The 11,254-nt window shown below is 31.6% G+C and overlaps 1 protein-coding gene and 1 long non-coding RNA gene across 6 annotated transcripts; one reads left to right on the top strand and one right to left on the bottom strand.

The window, feature by feature from the left end:
• Window positions 1-746: 746 nt before the first annotated feature.
• On the top strand, window positions 747-10,630 carry LOC106620644 (ubiquitin-conjugating enzyme E2Q-like protein 1). 4 transcript variants are annotated; one of them, XM_014239195.3, is made up of 5 exons: window positions 747-1,167; window positions 8,072-8,573; window positions 8,636-8,777; window positions 8,849-9,198; window positions 9,280-10,630. In XM_014239195.3, exons 2-5 carry the CDS (start codon window positions 8,341-8,343, stop codon window positions 9,362-9,364), a joined length of 810 nt encoding a protein of 269 aa, XP_014094670.1. In that variant the 5' UTR covers window positions 747-1,167; window positions 8,072-8,340; the 3' UTR covers window positions 9,365-10,630. The 4 variants fall into 4 exon arrangements, with proteins under 4 accessions (XP_014094670.1, XP_014094671.1, XP_036225324.1 ...); XM_014239196.3 differs by having other exon boundaries at window positions 754-849; XM_036369431.2 differs by lacking the exon at window positions 747-1,167 and adding an exon at window positions 7,791-7,805.
• On the bottom strand, window positions 5,091-6,924 carry LOC106620647 (uncharacterized). 2 transcript variants are annotated; one of them, XR_004977841.2, is made up of 3 exons: window positions 6,565-6,924; window positions 6,209-6,242; window positions 5,091-5,645 (listed from the first exon to the last, which is right to left on the bottom strand). It is a non-coding gene; the product is annotated as an uncharacterized lncRNA (long non-coding RNA). The 2 variants fall into 2 exon arrangements; XR_004977842.2 differs by lacking the exon at window positions 6,209-6,242.
• Window positions 10,631-11,254: the final 624 nt, after the last annotated feature.

The raw sequence follows: 11,254 nt of genomic DNA, 5'->3' as shown, positions 1-11,254 counted from the left end.
TTGTGGACATAAAAATATAAACACTAAATATACTCACATTTACACATACTTGTAGATATACATATATATGGTAGAAATTTTGAAAACACGTAAAACTAATTGTAACAGTTCAAAGCAATACATAGCGTGCTTAGGAGGAAATATCGACATTAATTCTTGTGATTTCTCAAAAAATTTACGCGTGTGTTAGCAGGTATACTCAATGCAAAATATTCGATTCCTGATTCCATAAAAAATTAGAAAAATGAAAACCAATTACGTACTTTATATACTTACATACATTAATTAAATTCTTAACCGTAGATGCGTAGCTCTTTTTCAAACACTTTATAATGTACAAATATGGGAAGAATATCAGTAGCCTATATACCTACATATGTATATGTAGCTTCCTGGAAAGAAATAAAAGTAAAACAAGTATATTAAAATATCACCATAGAATGCGTTTAATTTAAAAATAAACAAGCATATATAGCAAATATAGGCGAAAACTCCTCGTACACATTATAATATTTCACACATTTTCTAACAAAGTGACATTGTTCACATGCATTTCGAAATTTGTGATTTGTTTTCCGGCGGTTAGTCGTACCCCGTAGAGGGCGAACAAGGCTCTTCATAAATAGGAAAACGTTTAATTTAAATTTTCTCTGAATCACCCTGTGTGAGCTTCTTGCCATTGTTTTCAGTTCTTATAAATCAGCAATAGTGGTAAATTCTGTCAAATTTTGCAATTTTGCAACACAAGTTAACGGAATTTCATTACGAACGGTTGTACGGTGCGGTGAGTGGCACAGTGAACCGATAAAATAACAAAAAATAGGCGAAACAGCTACAAACAAAACGGAAGTAGGGATATATGAAACTAAAATATTTGTGCAAAACAAAAAGTTTAAGCATTTAACCGACATATGTTTGTATAAATTCGTAGAATTAGTGTATTAGTGTTATATTAAAATTGTTAAAATTGGGTTTCTTAACGAGTATTCAGCATCTGAGCTGCAAGCATTGATTTTACCCATCTGTATTGGTCTCGGATAGGGCAGTTGTCACAAGAATAAAGTCAGCACAGACAACCAGCAGTTTTATAAGGGTGGAAAAGGAAAAAATAAAAGTAGATCTGCACTTTCACATCATTGCTGATAAATAATTGATCTTTGAATGACAGTGAGTACAAACTTATAAGTTATAGCACACCTACAATTCGTAGATTTAATATTTGGTCCATTGGCAACGAAAGCTCGCATACCTATTCATATTTGCACACTGTTAAAATGCATTTATATCTATGTTTTCGTAAATATATATGTACGCATGTACATGCGTAGACCACATTTTATGTGTATGTATGTAATTCCTACTTTCGTCAAATACTAGGCGTTTTTATATTTGTTTATGCGTACATTTTCTGTTTTACTATTTTTGTAAATCATTTAAATATGGATGCATATTCCATAAGAATGTTGCAAATCCTCTCGTTTCAATGGTAGCAGTGAGTTCAAACCTATTTACAACCGCTCAAAAGGTATGATGATCTTTCCTTTTCTAAGATGTGATTATTTTAATGTGTTATCAAAACAAATATATATGTATGTGCATATGTATAATAACATAAAAATGTACATTCGTATGTAATGGGTTAAAAAATGGGAATAATTTAGTGCCCCATACTAGTGAAGCTCCAGTTTTTAAGACACAATCGAAAGAAGCAAACATATGTGTTCAGTGATGCTATTCTTATTGCCACATAATTTGAAATGTAATTAAGGAAATCCCTGCTACAATTTTAATTTTTCAGATTAGTAAATTAAGCTAGTAAATAAATTATTTTTAATTAATTCATATTGGCAGTAAAAACAACCAACCTCTCAAAGTTTATTTTTAGAGGACATCTGTAATGTTATTCTCATGTAACAGCCTATATCCTGCCCTTTGAAGTTCACAATTAAAGAAGTAACCTTCATATATTCACCTTGCCTACTCAGAAGGTCAGTTAAGTATTGCAATCGACACTGTGCACAAGCTGAGCGCCGAAGAGTAGGGATACTCACAGACATATATATGTATGTACATATGTATGTATATACAAAAATAAATATATTCAATAGTACAACATATGGAAAATTGCACAAGTTCAGAACTGCTCCTTATATTTATAGTACCCACTTTCTACAAGAAAATAAATAAGCTTTGTTGGCGATTTTGGCTCGGTCAAAGCTTGAACCCACAACACACCGATGCTAAGCATCAACGACTATCAGGTTTCAATTATTATGCTTGCCTGACTTTATTTAAAATTTGGCTTTATTTAGTTAGTGTCATTATGTTTGCAGTCGAATATACTGTTCATGTGTGCTCAAGTTTATTTGGGATTTTCAAGTTCAATGATTAGCACTCGGAAGGTAAGGGAGATATTTTATCCAATTCATATGAGTGCCTGTGTGTGTATGTGCATGAAAATAACAAAATGTTTTATTAGCATTTTCTGTAATGGTTTTACCTATGTAATCTCTATCAGCATACATAAAATTCCTCTTAAATGTCATCGAAAACTGTTTATTTTCAAACGAAAAATTTTAATTTAAGACATGTGTATGAATAAGTTGAATTTTAAAAGCTCATTGAAATACCCATTCAATTTCCACACACGCTTGGGAAGATTTTGAAGCCATAAGTCTAAATACTTCCGGAGTACACAAGAATAAAAGAACAAAGATAATAGAAGGACGTTATTTAGGTCTGTTTGCTTAATAGCTTCCTTCCATTGTTGTAAAATGCTAATTTTTCCGTTCTCATTGTGAGTTATGTTTACATCTCAATGGAAAAGTATCTGAAAAATATTACATTGCATACAACTAGGCGTTCCACATATTTATTCACAAGTGAGGGAATTTTAACGGTTTCAATAAGATCAAAACACAATTTTTTATATTGTATTATATTATATTATTTATGTACTTTATATTTCTTCTAAGGGTTTGAAATGTTTTTCGTGTATATGTTTGTGTGCAAAGGAAATAAAACACAAGTATTTCAAGGTCAAATAAATTGACTGCCGACTAGTAAGGATAATAAGCACAATGTTGACTAATGTTCGCATTCCATTAGACTCTTACAAATACGCTATGTGTGTTTATGTATGTATCCAACATATCAAATCTACTCCTACGCTATCACAATAAATATATGCACATACATTTTATTTGTATCCGCGTATGTTTTATACGCACTTATAGCTCCACAAACGTGTATACAAGTAGTAGCGCTTGCTTAGTGCTCAAACTTGGCTCTCAAACTTCTGAATTTTACAGAGGAGCCATAATATCTATAATACTCTCTATATGGTATATTCTATAATGTCTAATGTCAATAAATTATGAGCAAATAAAGAAAGTTTATTAAGATTTAATTGTAGGTTTTCTACTATTTCTAAGACAATGCTTGAACATTGTCGGTGTTTCACATATGTTACATAAACATATATACATGAACAGTATTAGTCGGTGCTGGTACAAATGATCCCATATGACATACCTCTTAAAATAACATACCTGAGTTAACTAAAATTCCTGTTGCTTGTAATATATTTTTTTGAAGGTGAGCTGCTTTTAGCATTATCAACGTGCTCTATGACGGGCCAATAGTAGTTTTTAAAATAGCAAAGCCGCACAACAAAAGCATATACGAATATGTACATGCATATATCTGTTATCACATGTACTTATGTATGTATATAGGAGCAATCAAATATATCATATAGCTATGGACATGACGGTTGATCATTCAAATTTAATTACTTAATCATATCAATATAGTATTCACCGTTAATTGTGCATGCAACAAAGGATGAAACAGAGGTTGCTGTTAAATGCGGTCGTGTGGATTATCCCTTACTTGGTAACTTTGTAGTTTCTTTGCTGTTGTTGCCATCGAGGCCATAAAACCCACAAACAGCATCAGTTCTTATGAAGCATTAATTTATTATATACATACAATAAGTATGTACATATATCGCGTTATTGGCAAAAGTTCAAAGCACTGCAGCAGCTGTTCGAGTCTCACCATGGCAGCGATAATAAACAAAGGCTTATCGCTCGTGCGATGTACATACATATGTAAACACAAGTAAAAAATGCTAACTTTCAGAGAAGCATTGCAACAACACCAACATTTCTTAATAAATCCATTAGCTGTTTGGAGGCAATTCAGAAAAGTTAAGTCCATCCAATTGCTGCGTAGTATTAAGACGTCCACGCTAAGTAGGAGCAGAAGCTTGGACAAAGAGTTTCAAATTTGGAAGCACCAACAAAAATTCATTTATAATGTGTTTACATACATATTTAGGTGTTCGTATATATAGTACACAAAAGCTTTCAAGTCGAACAGCAATGTGCGAACCATTTATAAACCAACTAGCTCCGTACATACGTACATATGTACTTGTATGTTACTTATGTACTCGAGAAATTGGTTGCAAACGACATCTCGCAGGGCTGGCCCGTCCATATAGGCAAGTTCGGCAATTGCCTAGAGCTCAAGAATTTTAGAGCAGCATTTTGGATACTTTCTTTACTAATTTAATTTTCTTTTTATATTTCAATTAAATAAAAAATAATTTACAAAATTACTTTATTTACTTCACTTGTATATATTTATGTGTGGTAATATACAAAAATCTTAGTTTCATATTTTCGCATTCTAATACGAATTATAAACATCAACGGAAGTATTGTTAATTTTTTTCTAATAGTAGCACCCAGTGGTGGTTTTTGTTGTATGATGTATGTTGCTATGCGTTGATTGCGAGTATTTCGTTGCTTTGTACTCAAAATATCACATATTTATCTAACATATGTTAGGTTTGGTCAAATATAACGAATGTTTTTCTTTCGCTTGCTCATAACAAACCACACCACTGGACTTTGAAATTATAGCTGTTCAAACGAGTTAATAGATATCGTTCTAAATTTATTTACGGCAATTTGTGAAGAAAAACTGACACGCTTGGCAACACTATCAATTGAAAATGAAGTGGCACAAACTCTTATAACAGTTGTGTATGATTTTTACAAATTAAAGGCACGAAAATATTCAAATAATTAACCTCTTTTTATTGTACTACTAATTATGGTATGATAATTTTTTATTAGTTGTGTTAAACATTTAGAATATGAGTGTTTTCTTATTAAAATGACCTGTATAATTTTGAAAAGCTATAAATTTTGTTGTTGAGACAAAATAGGCTTAGACCGGACGCAGAATTTGGCATTTGCCTACGGTGGTAAATTGTTTCAGGCCGGCCGTGTGTGCATTATTCCTCATGTCGACGAACTAATCGTTTATATACGAATACATGGCGCTCTCTTGCATTTTATAGATGCTTTTATTCACAGTGAACAGTTTTAATGGGAGTGATTCACTTTTACTTACTTTCATCTTTCGTATCTTGCAGATTACATATTCTTTTATCGCAGCTTTGTTTGTGTGTGTGTGTAGCGCGGATATTTATTCGCATGCACATTGCATTGCTTGAAAGAAAAGACGCCAAGTTTTATCCGCCTTTGTTTGTTCCCAACCATGCACGTTTATTATACCGTACGCGTATGTACTTACATACAGAGAGGAACGATATTTGCATGTCCCACCTGAAAAGAAGACGAAAAGAGTAAATTGCAGTTACTTATATCTATATACATACATATACATATGAGTACATATGTATATATGTATATATATTTATACAAAAGCACTACGCAATTAAATGTAAATCAATATATCCATATGCCGCAAGTGCATCTACTAAATACGTCCACAGAGAGCTGTGCACAATAGAATTTGTTTCTGATAATTAGAATATCAGCCGGACGTTACTGACATATGTCTGTTTGCGAAGTCATTTATTTCTGCATATATTAATACATATATTCCTCGAAACAGCTTTTTAAACAATAAAAGTATTGCTCCTAAAGGCCACGGAGTATCACACCAGATTCCATCTTGAGAATAAGTTTGATAATTCGCTTTAAACCGATTTAACTTTTAATCTGGCTGTAAAATACTCCCCTGCTACATACATAAATACTTATATTACAATAAATAGTGCTGCAACAAAAGACAAAGCCTAATTAACCGATAATGCCGCCTCTTTTTGCACATATTTTGCGTTGTTGTTTTTGGTTATATTGTTTATTATTTTAATCAATAATACCAGTTATGGGATTAAATAATTGCAGCATGAGTTCCTGAAAGACAGAGAGGCATACTTTAAATAAAATTTGCATATTTTGTGTACATACTTTTTTTAAAAGTAACATATGCATACATGTCTTTACGGATTACGATAATATATTATATATGTATGTACATGCGATACGCTCGCATATTTATAGTTATAATTTATTTCCTACCCTCCTATGCCCGAACTTACTGAATCTGACATTTTGACAGAAGAAAAGAAAATATTCCATCAGAAATACTTTGGACCGAAATTGGTCAACTCTGCTGGAAATCATTTGATTTATTCTTCTAAATTATTCTTTTTTCTATTTTTTCGGGAACACTTACTGATGGAATCTGCAGAGCTTTAGTAAAATTGTATAAGTTTAATAACGATGGGTTAGTTTACTGGTAATTCTTAAAAAAAATATTGATGCAATGTAAGTCTCCTGCACTTAAATACTGCCAACAACAATTCAGACCTCCTCTATGCCTTTGCAAATCCGAACACTATAAATAGGAAATTGAAAATAACACTACAGGTATTATAAAAATATAATTATTGCTACTACAAGCTTATGCAGGCACGTGGAAATGCACTTACTGTGACGTAAATGTGTATTGGTACATACATACATACATATATACATATTAACAAATAAGTGAATATTAGCATATTTTATTTTATTTTTATCTCCCTCTGTATTTTTTCTAAATACCAGAATATTTATTACCACTTTATTGATTCTGCTCTGAATTAATTTATTCCACAAATTATAGGAATAAAATTAAATCTCTAATAACTGCAATATCTTATTAAATATTTCAAAGAGGGGCATGCAAATAACTTGTGTGGTTGTTATAGTTAAACCGCTTAGCATAGCTTGCGGTGTTCACTAACTAAATGCTTCACGTATTCTATTGCTTGGGTGCACTTCTTTCATATACATACATATATACATATATGCATGTTGCGCGTGCACGCACCTCACGTGCCCAGCAACAAAATATAAAATATATTTTTTACTTGATCCTTTACATTGTCATATTATTTATCAGTTGTTATCTTTTGAAACAAATAACGTCTTATGAATTAAGTTATTAAATTTCTTTAAAATAAATATATACAAAAATAACTCACTTGATGTCACCCTTGAAGCGACAACAATGCTTGAATAGATTTAACAATGTTTTATTTTATTAAATTATTATTAATTATTAATATTTATTTTATTAAATGTAAGACCCTTTGTCTAGATTATGGAATAATAAGTATATTAGTCTATAACCGCAGCATGACCGAACTCCTGTCAAAGAACATCGTACCATCAGTTATAAAATATTTAATTTCACACTTTATAAATATTGCTTAACATATTTATGTTAAGCGTATTTGCTTGTTATCCATATTCCGCATATTCTTGTTTTCCTTTGTTGACTTTTATCGGCGATTTTGCTGATGCAATCACAGTTATCAAACATACTTCTTTATCTCTCTGCTTTACCAACGAGTCAACAATAAATTCTTATAATTTTTGCATCTGAAGTATTGTCTGAATGTATATCTAAATCGGCTATGTTTTTTTGCAGTAATTACAATTCACAAATTAAACTGAATATTAATTTATATATAATTTTTATTCCTAATTCCATAGTTAAACGCATTTGCTATCTTATAAAAAAAAACCGTTTCAAAATTTTCTGGAAACGTTAAAATATAGAATTGAATCAAAAATTTTTTTTTCTTTTGTGCTGGTAAAAATAAAATTCCCTTCATCTTACTATGTTAAACTACCTTATATTTTATCTAAAATATAATATACATATATAAAAAATTTTAATGTTTTGGTTTTAGATTTTCTTTCCATCCCAGGTGCAAGTACATTGTGCAACCATTTGAAGTTCTCACGATGAACAGAGTTGTTATAGGTATAAGACTGAAAGATTGAAAAAACAGTAGTGCTCAAATGAGAACGTGCAACCGAACAAGCAAACGAAAACTGCTAGAAAACCACCGAAAATAAAGAGTATCAATTGTGGGCAGCTACACCACCTACTCCGAAGAACGAAAGACTTAAGTTAAATAACAATAACAATAAATATAGGCGAGCACAAAATTGAAAAATGTCGTCCCGTCTTAAGGAGAAAGTAACCGCGGCTATACGAAAATTCAACAAGAGTCGAAGTCGCAGTGGCAGTGGTGATAAAACGGCAGAGGCTGGCGGTGGCGCAAGTGGGAATAGCTCTGGAGGAAATGTCGGCGGCAACGCGACGGCGAAGAATTCAAACGGTAATGCCATAGGCGCAGGTGTTGCAGCTGAATCGCCGGGTAGACGTCTACGACGACAGGATAACAGGTACATATGTATAACTGATTTTTCGTAGTAAATTCTTCAAAGTGAAATTTGCTTTTTTTCAGAGTTTCACCGGCTACAAGTAGAATGGTTATGTCAGTCAATGTTCCACATGCTCCCGATCACAGTATTCGGGCACGGCGCCTAATGAAAGAATACAAGGAGATACAAAAAATGCACAATAGTAAAAAAGACCCAATATTCACGGTAAGCCAAAAATTATATGGTTAATTTTGAGTTACTCATATTATGTTATGGCATGAATGTTGATGCCACAGGTGGAACTTATAAACGACAACCTGTATGAATGGTACGCTAGACTTCATATCGTCGATCCAGATTCGAAATTAGCGAAAGACATGGCTGAGATGAACATTCCATTTATACTCCTGCATCTTGTATTTCCCGACAATTTCCCGTTTGCACCGCCTTTTATGCGAGTAGTCGAACCGAGAATTGAAAAAGGGTTCGTCATGGAGGGTGGAGCGATTTGCATGGAACTATTAACGCCACGTGGTTGGGCCTCAGCGTACACTGTAGAGGCAGTCTTAATGCAGTTTGCAGCGAGCTTAGTTAAGGGACAGGGACGTATTGTGCGAAAAACGAAGGGTTCAAAGGAGTTTAGTAGGTGAGAAAATTGAAATGGATAAAATTGCTCTTCTCTAAGTCTATGTCAAAATACACATATGCCTTTTGTTCATTTTAACAGACGAACTGCGGAGGAAGCATTCCGTTCATTGGTAAAAACGCACGAAAAATACGGGTGGGTAACGCCAGCACTCTCCGACGGCTGAATTGCTATACACCTGCTATAAATATGAACGTACACAAGTGGTGTTAGAAATCAAAAACACAAATGTCAAAAAAGAATGAAGTTCTGGTCCTTTGCTCTGACCAAAAGTATGCTCATAATGAAGTTTATTTATTAGACTTGTATGTAAACAACAAAATAGATATTATACGGTGTACATAAGTATATTTAAAATTTTATTGAACTCGGTATTTTCGATTTTCGTTAAAAAGCTGCCACAAAAAGATAATTCGTTTTAAAGTATGGAATAGTATTTGTACTTGTATTACCATTACGGTTTGCACATACTTACAATATATATGTATATAAAACATATAGCTTAATATAAATATGTCTTTCATGTTTATTTTTTTTCGCTAAAAAAAAACAAAAAAAATGGGGATAGAATAAGATTTTTATAAGACATCACGTAAAATAATATACATAAATAACAAATTGGTAAATTTATCAATTCGCGAGTTCGCAAGTAAACCAAAAACCATCCAGCAACAACTTAAAAATGTAAATATTAAAATCAAAAATAAATTAATTACAATGTAAACTAATTGTTTGAATATGACTCCATCTTTGAACTGAATGCAAAACGTGTATACAACATAGTGGCATTTTATGTAAAATAATAATTTTATGAATAGCAATGTTAACGGTGTGTTTTACAAAAACTTTACATAAAACATAAGAGTTAAAAATTTTAGTTAAGATTTGAATTAAAACACTATACATCAATATATATTAATTAAGCAAGCTGTGTTATAGAATTGGAGAAACCAATGTTTTGTGATTTCATAGATACTGAATTTTATTACCAAATAATTACTTTTTTACAAACATAGTTTAAATAATTTATTTATGTTGACTCCAAAGACTATTAGTACGTAATCACTTATTAATTATATACACTTTTAAGAAAATAATATACAATAAGTCTAAATATTTATTGAAGTATGCATAAAATAATTTTATTAGATCTAAATGCATCTAAAATGGGTCTACCAGTTACCGTTATAGTTTCTTATTTCTCAGTTTCAAACAGGCATACATTTATATATACATATAATCCGACATACTTTTCTTCCTGATTTTGGTTGTAAAATGTATTGTTCCGAAAAATTTGCCGTACGAAAACATTCTTCAGTATTGTGGGAATTTTGAGATGTTTTGCAATAGATATTCATATACTACATATATATGTAAGCATTCGTATGTTTAAAATAATTTAATAAACCTCTATATGTAATATACAAAAGAATTTTAATTTCCGAAATGGTAAGTATTAAATTACCCACAAATATAAAATGAGTTTCCAATATACTACACATACGTACATGTGCATGTAAATATTGACGTGTTTAGTACTCGGTAAGTGGAAAAGGGCATATGAACACTAATAACCGTACTTAAAGCCACCGATATTAAGAACCTCCAGCAATAATAATATTTAAAGTTTACATGATCAGTTCTAATTTTGCTCAAAACTCCTGGATAAGTTTCAAAATAATATAAGCAAAATTAAAAATTTCGATTCATCCTGTTTTTTTTTTAAAACAAACATGGCATATGTTCGCTATATATTGTACATACATATGTATGTACTTAAGTATATTAAGCTACCATACCTACCTTAATGCAGCAATTTTTTTATAAAACTGAAAAGGCATGTTTTTTTATTAGGTGCGATATATACAACTGCTAAACAACTTTTATTGCCACTTATTCAAATATTAGTAGTCCGTCCAATCTATAGCAGAATATTTGGATATTGAAAATGTACTTTTTACAAATATGTGTGTACATATACAGACACTTACATACTCGTACATATATTTGCAATTGTATGCCATTGGTTTAACTTTAATTTTCTGCAATGTGTACT

The sequence above is a fragment of the Bactrocera oleae genome, chromosome 3, assembly GCF_042242935.1.
Source record: "Bactrocera oleae isolate idBacOlea1 chromosome 3, idBacOlea1, whole genome shotgun sequence".
Lineage (NCBI taxonomy): Eukaryota > Metazoa > Arthropoda > Insecta > Diptera > Tephritidae > Bactrocera > Bactrocera oleae.
The sequence above is the reverse complement of the archived record's forward strand: the minus strand, read 5'-3'. Positions and strand labels throughout refer to the sequence as shown.